This window comes from Dromiciops gliroides, chromosome 2 (genome assembly GCF_019393635.1).
Source record: "Dromiciops gliroides isolate mDroGli1 chromosome 2, mDroGli1.pri, whole genome shotgun sequence".
NCBI lineage: Eukaryota > Metazoa > Chordata > Mammalia > Microbiotheria > Microbiotheriidae > Dromiciops > Dromiciops gliroides.
Genome location: NC_057862.1, coordinates 679,280,003 through 679,293,487, shown reverse-complemented (window position 1 = coordinate 679,293,487; position 13,485 = coordinate 679,280,003). Strand labels below are relative to the sequence as shown.

The window sequence follows — 13,485 nt, the reverse complement described above, 5'->3', positions numbered from 1 at the left end:
TAATTTATTGGCGACCACTCATTAGAGATTTTAGACAGAATAGCCAGAATTTTAGCCCTTAACACATGAAGGATTAGGGAGTTATAGTTCATTCATTCAACAGAATTTTAAGACTCACTCTGAGCTCAGCACAAAGCTAAGCCCTGGGGAATATAAAGGCAGAAAGAGAAGTCAGCTGACTTTTATTAAATTATAATTCTTTTATTGAATTATGAAAAGGAGTTGTTTTTTTGCATCTCTGCAACAGTTCACAGGACATTAAATATAAAAGAACAAGAGAAGGATGTTCATGTGTCCTTAGTAACTTGTCCCAGGACCATATGTGTGTGCATGTGTGCATACATATATGTATGTGTTTAAGTATATATACTCTCAAGGAGTTCAGTCTTATGTTGTCTACATGCAAGTAGCTATGTACAAACAGGTGATAGATATAGATAAACATGTACATATACATATACGAGATATACTCGAAATAATTTCAGAGGGAAGGCATGAAGATTAAAGAAAACTGGGGAAGACTCCTTGTAAAGTAGCTGAGACTTGAAGGGAACGGGAGAAGCCAGGAAGTGGAGAGGAGGTGGAAGGGAGAGGGGCAGGAAAGAGGCATGGGAACAGCCAGTCATTGAAAATGCTTGAAGTCAAGATGATGGAGGAACAGCATGGGCTTGGCCTGTTGTTCCAGTGAATGGGAAATACCCCCATGCCATGATTAGCTACCGTCTGTAGGCCCAGGATGTATATGATGATTTGGAGAGGGTCTATGGCTTCTTGATGGGATAGGGGCATCACTTGGTTCAGCTAATCAGGCCTCTACCAATTGTCCTAAATTCCTTTGGGAAAACTTTCAGTTGGAAAGAATGGAGCCTAGAAGCTGGTGTGGGTGACAGGAAGAGGGAGGTTTGCAGAGTGCCTGGCATGTTGCAAGTACTTAATAAGATCTTGTTGATTTGCTGACTGCTCTACCCACGTGGCTTCAACTATAGAAGTCAGTAGAACCCTCATTCTGTATTCCATTGCACAGCCTCGATGATTCACAGTTTCTCTTACAAATGAACTTGAAATGCCCCAGGCAGTTCTCATCCCTCCATGATTTGGTACTAATTGTCCAGAAAGTGACACAATTGTGTTCCCTATTATTTGGCTTCCCTGGTGCCCAAAACCTAGAGGGAGAAAGAATAATACATTCAATGTCATTCCCAGGTGTATACCAAGGATTGAGAAGAAACTCCTTCCCCTGTGTTTGGACCCAGACTAATAAACTTACAGAAGCTTTCCTTCCAAGGCTGCCCCATTCTGGCCCAACTCACAGCTAGGGCTTGGGAGGGGGGACAGGGGTACAAATAGTCTCTAGAAACTCTCTATTGCTCTAAACCAGAGATGTCAAACACACAGCCCATGGGTAACATGCAACAGCAATTCTCCTAAGTATGACCAGGACCAGATTAAAATGTAATTGGAAATTTTTTAATAAAATGCTGATGGAGGGAATCTGTTACAATTTGGGTTTGACACCGCTGCTCTAAACCCTTCGAGATATAATCCAAAGAGCTCCACATTCTGCCCCCACCCCCAAGACCCCTCAGAGCCCCTGCAGTGTTCCACTAAACCCAGGACCCTGACTTTATCCTCCCTTCTGTGCTTTTTGAGATCATAGACTACAGAGAGAGCACATACACAACCATGGCAGACCCAGCATATGTGCTCACAAAAGGCACACACACAATGCTGGACACTCATGTAACTGCTTCGCTCTGACTTGGCTGTAAGCTTGGGCTTCCTCTGAGGAGAGATCCCAGAATCTCCAAGGGGCTGTTTGCCACAGGAAGGCTCAGAAGTGGGAGAGCAGGCTGGACTCACTCACCTCTTGCTTTGAACCTCATCGAATGGCTTCCCATCTATCCAGGTCCACTTGGATCCCTCCTTATTATTTAGTCCAATCCAGAATGTGACATCGGCACCTTTTTCATAAATAAATTCCTATGAAGGGAGAAGTGAATTATTTCAAGGAGGTATATATGTTTAAATTTGTGCATGGATGGGCACCCTATTTGTATATTTGTAAGAATTCCATTGCTGTGTGTAGGTATTCCTAAAACATATAACCAAATGAAGAATTGATCTAATCTCATTAGAGAAGAAACACTACAACCCCTGAGGGGTACCCCTAGTACCCAGTAGGGACAATATAGCCAGCCTCACTCCGAAACAATGAAGTCAGGGTATATATACTATATGTGTATGTTTATGTTTCATATGTGTACATGTGTGTACCTGTATTATACATATATGGATATGTGTAAATTAGCCAATATACATTTATCAAGTTCCTACCATATATCAGGCACTGTGCTAGGAACTCAACAAAGACCAAAAAATATAGAGAACAAGGACTGGGTCTGCAATTGTATTGTTATAGAGAACTCCCAGATGAGAAAACTACCTCCACAAATGTGTGTCAGCACCTCCTTTTGGAACTCACAGTGTTGGAGTGTCCCTGAGGTACTGAGAAGTTAAGTGATTTGCCCAGGGTCTTGAACCTGGAGTCCCCTAATTCCCAGGCCATCTCTCCTTCTAATATTCTAATGCCACATTAGAATATCCTAATAGAATTCAGGTTTCTTTTAAGGCAAGGACTGTCTCCTTTTTAACTTGGGACACCTCAACCCCACCCCGCCCCCAGTGCCTAGAACAGTGTCTGACAAAGTAGTGGGCTCTTAGTAAACATTTATTCAAAACCACAAATGTTTGCTCATGCATGTGTATACATGTAGATATACCTACATATATGACAGAATTGTTTATTTTCGTGTGTGTGTGTGTGTGTGTGTGTGTGTGTGTGTGTGTGTGTGTGTGTGAAAGCTTGGCTGTTTCTCCCTGTGTTTCCTGGAGGCAGAGGGGCTTAGCTCCAGGATTTGTACCAGTTTGCAGAGAGATGTTACTTTAAGTAAGGTCAAACAGACCCCGGTGGGAGGGCAGAGGTAGCAGAGCATCCGTGGAGCTGTCCCAGGTAACTGAATAGCCCAGGACTGAGGGGCAAACTGCAGGGGTTGGCAGATCAATCGAACTCTGGCCACACCAAGGCCTGCCCAACTCTACCATAATTTGACTCAGACTCAGTACACCATTGCACAAGGGCTAGAAAATTATAGACTATCAAAGCTTAAAGGGACTTAGGAATCATCTCATTTTGCAGATGAGAGCAGTGAGGCCCAGAGAAGAGAAGCAGGGTCAAGTGACTTGCCCAGGGTCAGACCAGATGATTTCTATCTGTACACTTGTGATTCATCATACAAGGCACTGAAGACAGAAATTGATCTCTACTTTCAATGGGCTTACATTCTATCACTCCAAAAGCATTTACTCAGATGCCAGTACTTAGCACAGTACCCAGCACATAGTAGGTGCTTAATAAATGTTTATTTATCGATTGGTTGACCAAGAACCTGGCCCTATACCGGGCACTGGGCACTGGTCATGCAAACAGAAACAAAATAGTCTCTATTCTTAAGGATCTTGCAATCTATCTGTTCGGAAGAAGGGAACGATTAGGAAAAAATATAATGAGTTCTGTTTTAAATAAATTGACTGAGAAGCCTTGATAATCATCCAAAAAAGAAACTGGTAAGAATCAGTCAGACCTCTAGGAGGAAACCCAAAAGAGAGCAGTGTCATGAAAACTCAAAGAGGAAGGAGAGCGTATAAGAGAAGAGGGGGACCAAAAGTGTTAAGAACTGGAGAGAATACAAGAAGGGTCCACTAGGTTTGGCAAGTCATGAGGCTTTGGTGACTTTGGTGAGAGCAATTGGATGAAGAGGCGGAAGCCAGACTGCAAGGGGCTTAGAAATGGGGGAGCAGTATGTGGAAGTGTCAGCAGTAGATGGCATTTTTCTGGAACTTTGGCTATGAAAGGAAGGAGAGGTGTGGAACCATAACTAGAGAGATGGTACTATCAACAAAAGTGTTTTTAAGGATGGAGGGAGACATAGGCATGTTTTCGGCAATAGGGAAGGTACAAGCAGACAGGAATGAATATTGGAGAACAAAGGGATGATTGTGAGAACAATCTGTTAGAGGAGTAAGAGAGGATAGGATTGAGGTTACATGTAGAGAGGTTGTCCACAGTGAAGAGAAAAGCCATCTTTTCATGGGAGAAGTGTCAAGCAGAATGATATTAAGGGGTAGTTGGGTGTCAAAAGGCAAGAAGAGGGACCTTAAGGCAAAAGCTCTTAGTGTTCTCAATAAATTCTAAAGTCTCTTGCTGAGAAGAGGGCTGGTGTGGAAGTTGAAAGTGTAACATTTTTAAATAGTACTGTGGGGATTGCAAGAGAGAGTTAGCCAATAAGCATTCATTAGTTATTTACTGTGTGCCATATTTTGTGCTAATCACTGGACATACAAGGAAAGACAAAAACAGTTCCTGCCTTCAACCTTCTCACATTCTAATGGAAGAGATAACATGCAAAAAACTATGTACAAACAAGATATTTTCAAGATAACTTGGAGATCTAATTAGAGAGAAGGCACTAGTATTAGGGGAGACTTGAAGAAAGTGGGATTCTGACTGAGGCTTTGAGGAAGTCAAGGAGGGCAGAAAATGAGGAGAGAGCATTCCAGGAATGGGGGACAGCCAAGAAAAATGCATAGAATCAGTATATGGAGTTTTTTGTTCAAGGAACATTAAGGAGGCCAGTGGCACTAAATTGCTGAGCATGTGAAGGAGAGTCAAGTGTGAGAAGACAGAGCATAAAGGAGCTGAATTTTGAAGGACTTCTAAAATGAAACAGAAGATTTTGTATTGGATCTGGAGATAATTTCTTGAATGGGAGTGGGACTACCTGATCAGAGCCACACATTAGGAAGATTACTTGGTAACTGAGTAAAGAATAGACTGAAGAGGGGAGAGACTTAAGGCAGAGAAACCAAGCAGCAAGCTAATGGACTAGTCCAGGGGCAAGATGAAAAAAGCTGAGAAATGTGGCAAAAGGATGAATAGATAGAATTTGGCTATACATTTAGTTATAGGAGATAAGAGGAAGTAGTATGTCAAGGATCATACTTGGGTGGTGAGCCTGGATGATTGAGAGTATGGAGGTGCTCTTATCAATCATGGGAAAACTTTGGAAGAGGAAAGGGTTTGGGGGAAAAGATGTTCAATTTTGGACATGTTGAGTTTAAGATGTCCATGAGATATCCAGTTCAAGATGTCTAAGAGGGAGCTGAAGATGTGAGGCGAGGTCAGAAGAGAAGGTAGGACTGCATAACTGAGAACCATCAGCATCAAGATGAAAATAAAATCCATTAGAGTTCAGGGGCTCATCAAGTGAAATAGGGAAAGATGGGGCAGCTAGGTGGCACAGTGGATAAAGCACCAGCGCTGGATTCAGGAGGACCTGAGTTCAAATTCGGCCTCAGACACTACTAGCTGTGTGACCCTGGGCAAGTCACTTAACCCTCATTGCCCTGCAAAAAAACAAAACAAAACAAAAAAGAAATAGGGAAAGAAAAGTAGAGGTCCTTGAACATAGCCTTTGAGGCACCAAAAGTTAGCAGATGAGATCTGGATGAAGATCCATCAAAGAACACTAAGAAGGAAGGTTCAGACAGGAAGAAAGAGAATGAGAAGAGAGCAATGTCAGGAAAACCTTGAGAGAAAAGAGGGTCCATGGGAAAAGGATTATCAATAGTGCTAAAAACTGTAGAAAGATCAACAAGAATGAGAATTGAGAAAAGGTCATTGGATTTGGCAATTTAGAGATCATTGGTACCTTTGGAAAGAGCAGTTCCAATTGAATAATGTGAAAATAGAGATTAGTTACCCAGTGGAAATGAAGGGGCATTCTGCTGTAGAAGATGGGATGACATAGGATTAATAACAATCATATTTATATAATGCCTGCTATGTGTCATGCATTGTGTTTAGTTCTGTGTCATTCAATCCTTGCAACAGCTCTAGGAGATGGATGTTATTTTTATTCTTACTTTACAGTTGAGGAAAGTGAGACAGACAGAAGTTATGTGATTTGCCCAGAGTCACACAGCTAGTGTTTTATTCTGGATTTAAACTCAGGTATTCCTGACCGCAGGCCTAATACGTTGTGCCACCTAGTTGCCTTGTGCACAAAAAGTGGTTTTTGACCTTGGCACAGAAAAGTCTGACACCTTTTCATGTCAGACATTGAATTAGTTAAGGGAGAATAAAAAGATTTTCTTGGTACAATGAAGAGTCAGTTAACATCAAGCATTATAAATATCATGGACCCAGTGAGCAAAGCTAAATTACTTGCTCTAGCACTGTTTAACAGCTTATGAGTGAGAGCTGAGGATGTGGATGGTGGAGGTAATCTAAGCTTGGGGCTTGGGAGGGCATACGGGGCAATATGGGAGAGAATAAAAGATTCTCAATTGGGGAAAGATATAAAATGAATTCAATGTAAAGTTGATATAAAGATAGGGAAAGGAAGCCTATAAAGCCAGAGCAGCAATTATAGATTCATGAAATCAAGAGAGTTTAAAAGGAACTAAGAGATTACTTAGTCCAACCCTCTCATTCTTTACATAAGGAAACATATATAAAACTGAGGAAACTGAGGCACAGGAAAGTGTATTGACTGGCTCAATGGTAATATCCTGGGAGAACTTCATCTGAGAATGAAGGGATGTCGAGTTCTAGTGAAGATGAAGCCTGGGGTCAAGAGGACTGAAGCACAGGGAGGAATGGAATGATAGGAGGTGATTCTTGGCCATGGAATAGAAAACTTAGGTGTGAGTATGAGATCAACATGGTGACTAATGTGTTGTAAGTCCCTTCCCATCTCTGGGCCTCAGTTTCCTCATCTGTCAAATGAAGGTGTCTTCCATGGTCTTCTCCACCTCTAAGTCTGATCTGCCCACATCCTTTCTCAGTCACTTGGATGATCTCTTTTCTACCACTGTGAATGCACAGGCCATCAGTAGAATAAAATACAATCTGCTTATAACAAGCATTGTCCTTTGGTTAGCCATAGTTCTCATTCTTGGTAAATGTGGTGGTCCATGGCTCACAGGGACAGAGCATCACTGGGAGAATATGGCACCCCAGATGTGACTAAGTAGCCAGTCAACAATCCATCTCTTCACCCCATGATGAGCAAAGAAGACCCAATTACGGAATGTTGGTACGTGCTCCTAAATGGGGGTGGTGGTTCTTCAGTTACACACCATAATACATTTCTGGAAGCACACCCCCTCCCCCAGCCTCTTCCATGTAGGCATGCATTAGGCATGTCCATGCTCTAAGGATAGAGCCTCCACTGGCCAGGACTTCATTACACACCTTTTATCACCTTCTCTACATGGCTCCTGATTCTCTCCTTTGGGGCCAAGGAGAACAAGGCAAATGCCTGTTCCTCTGACAACCCTTTAAATACTTACAGGAATTCCCCCACGTCCTCTGAGTCATCTCTTCTCTAGGTCAAACATTGCCATTTCCTATAGCTGATTCTTGTATGGCATGGGTTCCAGACCCTTCACCTTTCTGGTCATTCCTCAGCTTCTCAATGCCCTTTCTATGCCCAGGATTGAACCCAATATTCCACAGTCTGAGTGGGACAGAGGACAGTGGGACAGTATTACTTCCCTAGCCATGATGCTTCACCTCTTTGTGTTTTACCAATAAGCCTTAACTTTGTTTGAGACTGTCTGAAACTAGCAGAGAGGGAAAGTGAGCTGCCCATGGACACCCAACTTGGGGCCATCTCTACCTCCCACTCCTAGGGTCACCAAAGACTATACTGACCTGCTCTTCCACTGAGGTAATTGAAGTCAGGTTGGAGCCCCTTGACACACAGTACTGATTGGCATCATCCCAGGATATTTTGTCACAAGAAAAGTAGTAGAGATTTCCTCCATGGACAATCTCAGCCTCTGAGACCCTCTGAACAAGGATTCCTTGGGAAGGAAGAGGAGCAAGAATGAGGAGAGGGAAAGACCAGAGCTGAGCGGAGTTCAGCACTACCTCTTGGACCTCAAGAGGGCTGGGTACAGAGCAGTGACAAAGCTTGGTCAGTGTGAGCCAGAGTTGGACTATTATTGTCCGATCAGAAGCCTCTTGCGGTCCAAGTGTGTCACAGAGAGAGCATTTTGGGGGTTAGGGATGAGGAACATTCCACTCCCTCCTTTTTTCTGAAGTGTCCAGGAAAAAGGACAGTGAGGAAGCTAGCAGAGGAGGAACAGGCTGCCTGTGTCTTGGATGCCTCTTCATGTGAAACTCGAGCTTGAGTGATGAAGGGGCTGGGCAGGAGCTTGGGAGTCAGTGCAAAGGATGTGGGGGAGGAAGCAACTCACGGTTTTGCTGTTTCAGAGCTTCATTTAAGACTTTGGCCCTCTCAACTTGGTCATTTTTCTCTTGAAGATCTAGAATCACAGGGGCATGGCATTAGAAAGGGAGAAGCCTCAGAGAGGGGATCAGTCCAACTCAATAGGCATTGATAAGCCCTTGGGGTAGAGATTTGGCAGCTGGTTGCCGACCTTGTAACTGAAAGGGATGGACATTCTATTCAGATCCTAAGATTAATTTGAAACCGTCTAGATCTTTGACAGGAATGGGAAACTGAGTCAGACTCTTTGGCTTTGAAGAAACACACTCTTCAAGAGACAGCCTGAGAGGAAGAAGGAGGAGATCAGAAACAGAGCCAGCAAGAAGTGGGGTCAGAGGGACAAGGTGTGAAAAGGAAAGAAAAAAATGGGGTCAAGCTGGGGCCCAGAAGGGAGAGATCAAGGAGAGTCAATGAGACATATTGAATCAGAAGCCTTGGGCTGGAACTTCTTGTTGTACTGACCTTTGCAAGGACTAAGGAAAGTTCCCAGAAGAGTCTTCTCCCAACTTCTTCTCCCAGTGCCTGAACATTGACAGATGTTGGCACAGGCTCCACTCATTTGTTTACCTCCATGTTTCTGGTAACCTCAGCCATGGAGGGGCCAGAGATTGGCTAGACATAAACCCTCCTTTACATTAGGACAGAGATACAGTCAACAGGGAATCACAGCTTCATGGAACTTAGGTGAAAACTAGGTTTATTACAAGAGAAATGCACATGCACAGGGAGCCCATCCAGAAGTTTGCATATTTATGAGAATAGGGCAAAGGAAGGAAGAGATATCAGGAAGGGGCATGGCATGGAAGGGTGGGAAGGTGTGCTAAAGGTGAGAAAAGGATAATACCCCTCCTGAAGGGGAGGATCAAGGTGATGGCAAATGCAGCATTCTTTTCTTCTGGGAACTGCTAGACTCTGAAGATAGGATGGTCTGCTTATCTACAAGGGTCCCAGCTGCACAAGAAAGAAGGTGAAGGGAGGTGAGGGGGGATGATGTAGAGAAAGGGCAAGGAGACCAACGAACTTCTTCTTGACAAAATGCTACAGCTTAGTCTATTTTTCTCCCCCTACATTCCTTCTGATCTGTTGCAGACTGACTGGTGCCTGTCTTGACCCCCAAGTATACACAGGAAGTCTAGTTTAGGATGTAAACAACAAATTATTTCAGCCCAGGGACCAGGGGGAAGGGGTTTCATTTTTGACACATTCAGGGCCTCCTACATGCTCAGGGTCCAGTGGTTCTGGAAAATATGACAATTCAAAAAGACAAGTTCAGAGGACCCCTTAACAGTCCTCAACAACACAAATGTTAAATGTTTTATTCTAAATGTTAATAATTTTCCTAACTGAGGGCTCTCAGCTACTGGGACTAGACTCCTAACTTTTTATTCAATTTAAACTCCACAAAGCATGAAAGAGGGCACTCCAGGGACCTGAGAGACCATTACATTGTCTCCAGAATTTTTTTTGTGGAGCAATGAGGGTTAAGTGACCTGCCCAGGGTCACACAGCTAGTAAGTGTCAAGTGTCTGAGACCACATTTGAACTCAGGTCCTCCTGAATCAAGGGCCAGTGCTTTATCCACTGCGCTATCTAGCTGCCCCCCAGAATTTTTTTTAAGTGAGTCAATTGGGGTCAAGTGACTTGCCCAGGGTCACAAAACTAGTAAGTGTTAAGTGTCTGAGGTCGAATTTGAACTCAGGTACTCCTGACTCCAGGGCCGGTGCTCTGCACTGCGCCACCTAGCTGCGCCCAGAATTTTTAAAAAAGAGAATTGTCATAACAAAGTGTGGCTGATTAGAAGCTGAGAGACAAAGCAATAGAAAGGAGAGGACAGTGATGATCATCAGCCTGACAACTATGCCCTCCAAAGCAAGATCTGTAACCACCAGCTTTACATGTGAGCAGATAAAGGGAACAATGTAGTACAGGAGAAAGATGCCAAGATCTGGAGTCAGAGGACCTGCCTTCCAATCTGATGTTGCTCGTGGGTTTTAGAGACAGCATTTGAGCCCATGTTTTTCTGGCTCTCCCTAATATGCCAGTCTAGGGCTTCTGACACCCTATGGGATCTTTGGACTGTTGGTCAGCTCCCAGGTCCTGTTCAGCCAAACTGACCTTCGCATAGTTCATCTCACATGATTTGACATTTCCCACTTCAGTGCCTTTGCATGGGCTGTCCCCCACACATATTCCCTCATCTTGGCATACTCAATTTCCTTCAAAGGCTCAACTCAAGTGCTATATGCTACAGGAGGCTTATCTTGCTGCCTCCCCCAGGTACTTAGGGCTTCCCCACACACAGCTCAGAATCACTTTGTGCATGTTTGGTATATACATTAATAGGTGTACATGTTGTTTCTCTTGATAAAATGTCAGCTCCTTTAGGACAAGGACTCCCAAATTTAGCTTTCTGTGCAGAATGCCTAGCACCATGCCTGACACAGAACAACTCTTTAATAAGTGATTGAGTTATTAGAATTCCCTATGCCTCTGACTTTTTTTTACCTCATGAAAATGAGCAGAGGGGCTGGCTGACTGTGTAGCCCCAACCAACCAGCATCGCATGTCAGTCTAGATGCCGCTTTGGTGCTTTCTCCCAGTCTGATCAGAAAAATACCTGGTGGGGGGGATAGGGTGAGAACTTACATAGAATAACCACAACTTTAAGGGCGGCAGCCAGAGCAAGAACCAAAACTGACAGGGAAGCCTGGATGATCCTTAGCTTCCTGAAGACTGGACAATACAAAGAGAGAAAACAGTCATTAGCACGGCCTGGAGGCTGTGGCTTCCAAAGACAGAGCCCACCCAGCATCTCTATCACTTGGACGTCTTCTGACTATGAGATCATAACTTGAGGTCTGGAAGAGGCAAACTAATCCAATCCAATTCTCATTTGACTGATGAGGAAACCAAGGCCCAGAAATGTGAAGAATCTTACCTAAGGTCACAGAGATAGTGAGTGTCATATGTGGGATTTGGACCCAGGACCCCTGAGTTCATATCTAAAACTCTATCAGTGGCCTCACAATCTCTCTATGACAGACCCAGGATCAAGGTTTTTGCCAGATGTTACTTATCTAATGAGATAACATACATTGCTTGGCAGACCTTAAATGCAACATAAATGTATCTATTATTATTATTATTATTATATTTTGTTTCCTCTTTATATTTGTATCTGATTCATACATGAGACAACACAATTACCTGCAATCCTTCCATCAGTCTGTCTCTGTCCTTTCCCTTCTCAAGTTAAATCTATATGGCATTCAAGGTTCTCTACAATCTATCACCATCCTCATTTTCCAGTCATCCTGAATTACTCCCCTTGATATACCCCAAACTAAGCTGGACCATTCTTTGTCCTACCCCAACTCCTTGCCTGTATATGTAGGGCAATCTCCTGTCTCACTGCTGTTACTCATGATTTTCTTATGCCCCCAAATCACCTCATTCTTCATTGTTTCTCATTGAAGTTCTAGACATCTTAAGAGGCCAGTTCAAATCTTACATCCAGTTCTTTTAGCTGATCTTTATATGACATGGGATTGAAACCATTCACCACCCTGGGCACTCTCTACCTTATTAGTAACCTCCTTAAGTTGTGATGCTTAGTACTAAACTGTATATTGCTGGGGGAGAGGTGAGGGGAGGTCAGAGGGTGTAGAGGAAGGGCAAGGAGACCAATGAACCTCTTCATGACAAATTGCTAGAGCTTTGTCCATTTTCTCCCCCTGTAAATCTCCTAACTCTGACTTCCTGAATCAGACTTCATTTACCATCGATTGATGGTGTCATTGATGAGGCACCCAAAAGTCAACCTTGATGCAACTTGATATAGAATCCTGGACATGGAGTCTGAGCTAAATCAGGTCAAGTCAACAAGTATTTATTAAGTGCCCACTATGTGCTAGGCACTGAGCTAATTTCTGGAGATACAAAAACAGACAAAAGTTCACATTCTAACAGAGGAGACAGAGTACAAGCAATTATGTACATAGGAGTAGACAGGACCAGTTTTTTCTGGGTCCGACCCCAGTCACTTACTAGCTGCGTGCCTCTGGGAAAGTCACTTAACCTCTCATGTGTGAAATGAGAGATTTGGACTTGCTGCTTCTAATGTCCCTCCCACATCTAAATCTCTGATTCTGTTTTTCTGGAGTGTCATCCTCTCTACTATCCATCCCAAGGGACCCCAGCTGAGTCTCCAGATCTTCCCCAATACCTTACTCTTTTCAGACTTAGACAGCATGTTTCTCAAGATCACGTTTTCAAAGATTCTCTCTTTGTCCAACCTATCTTCTCCTCTGGAGCAGCCTGCCCTCTGGAAGCTCTTCTGAACTCTAGAACCTGGCTGGGAGAGCAGAGCCCTTCATATGATCTGAGAAATGGCAGAGGAAGTAACAGCTTCAGACATCAGATTCAGTGACATCCCTCTAAGAACCATCATGGTGAGTCAATAGTGGGCAGCACCAGAGCATGGGTGGCCCTCACCATTCCCCTTCCTCTTTCTTTGAATTAACATATGCTCCTCCTCTCTGCTGTGACTCTGAAACCACTGTGGTGAGAAGGAAAGGAGACCAAAGATGTTGGCTTATTGGGCAGTGTGATGTGATGAAATGAGCACTTGTCTTAGAGCCAGATTTGGGGAAGTCTGGGCTTTGTCGCGTGTGTGTGTTGTGTGACCATGGCTAAGGAGCTTGAAATCCCTGAGCTTCAGTCTCCTCATTTGTAAATCTTAAAATGCCACAAAATGTGGTTATTATTATTATTGATCATTTAAAAAATTCACAAATGAACTAGCCTAATTCTTTAATGGGTTCACTCACTTCCCTTGTCCTCTACACTGAAGACTGAAGGGTTTTCATCAAGAGCATGGCCACACCAGACTAATACCCTAGAAGAATAATTTTAGCAGTGGCTCAGGGGAAATAGGGCTAAATTTGGAGTCAGAGGACTTTATTGCAAAACTCAACTCTACCACTCACTTTGTGGCCTTGGGTAAGTCACTAATCCTCTCTGAGCCTCAGTTTGTAAAATGAAGAAGTTGGACTGTATAAAACCTAAGGGCCCCTCTTAGGGGCCTCAACTCAATTTACAATCTTATGAAAGGTGAGTTTGGTAGAGA

At 43.5% G+C, this 13,485-nt stretch overlaps 1 protein-coding gene across 1 annotated transcript; it reads right to left on the bottom strand.

Annotated features, from left to right (window-relative positions):
* Positions 1-227: 227 nt before the first annotated feature.
* Positions 228-12,777, bottom strand: LOC122740360 (C-type lectin domain family 4 member K-like). The gene is made up of 7 exons (XM_043982458.1): positions 12,588-12,777; positions 11,004-11,090; positions 8,820-8,879; positions 8,326-8,394; positions 7,778-7,929; positions 1,865-1,980; positions 228-1,163 (listed from the first exon to the last, which is right to left on the bottom strand). Exons 1-7 carry the CDS (start codon positions 12,607-12,609, stop codon positions 977-979), a joined length of 693 nt encoding a protein of 230 aa, XP_043838393.1. The 5' UTR covers positions 12,610-12,777; the 3' UTR covers positions 228-976.
* Between the last annotated feature and the right edge of the window lie 708 nt (positions 12,778-13,485).

Coding starts and splice junctions, on each gene's coding strand:
- LOC122740360 (XM_043982458.1), bottom strand. CDS start 12,609: ATGCTGTCTAAGTCTGAAAAGA. Junction 11,091..12,587: donor GCTGTCTAAGTCTGAAAAGA/GTAAGGTATTGG, acceptor TGTATTGTCCAG/TCTTCAGGAAGCTAAGGATC. Junction 8,395..8,819: donor TTTCCTTAGTCCTTGCAAAG/GTCAGTACAACA, acceptor CTGTGATTCTAG/ATCTTCAAGAGAAAAATGAC.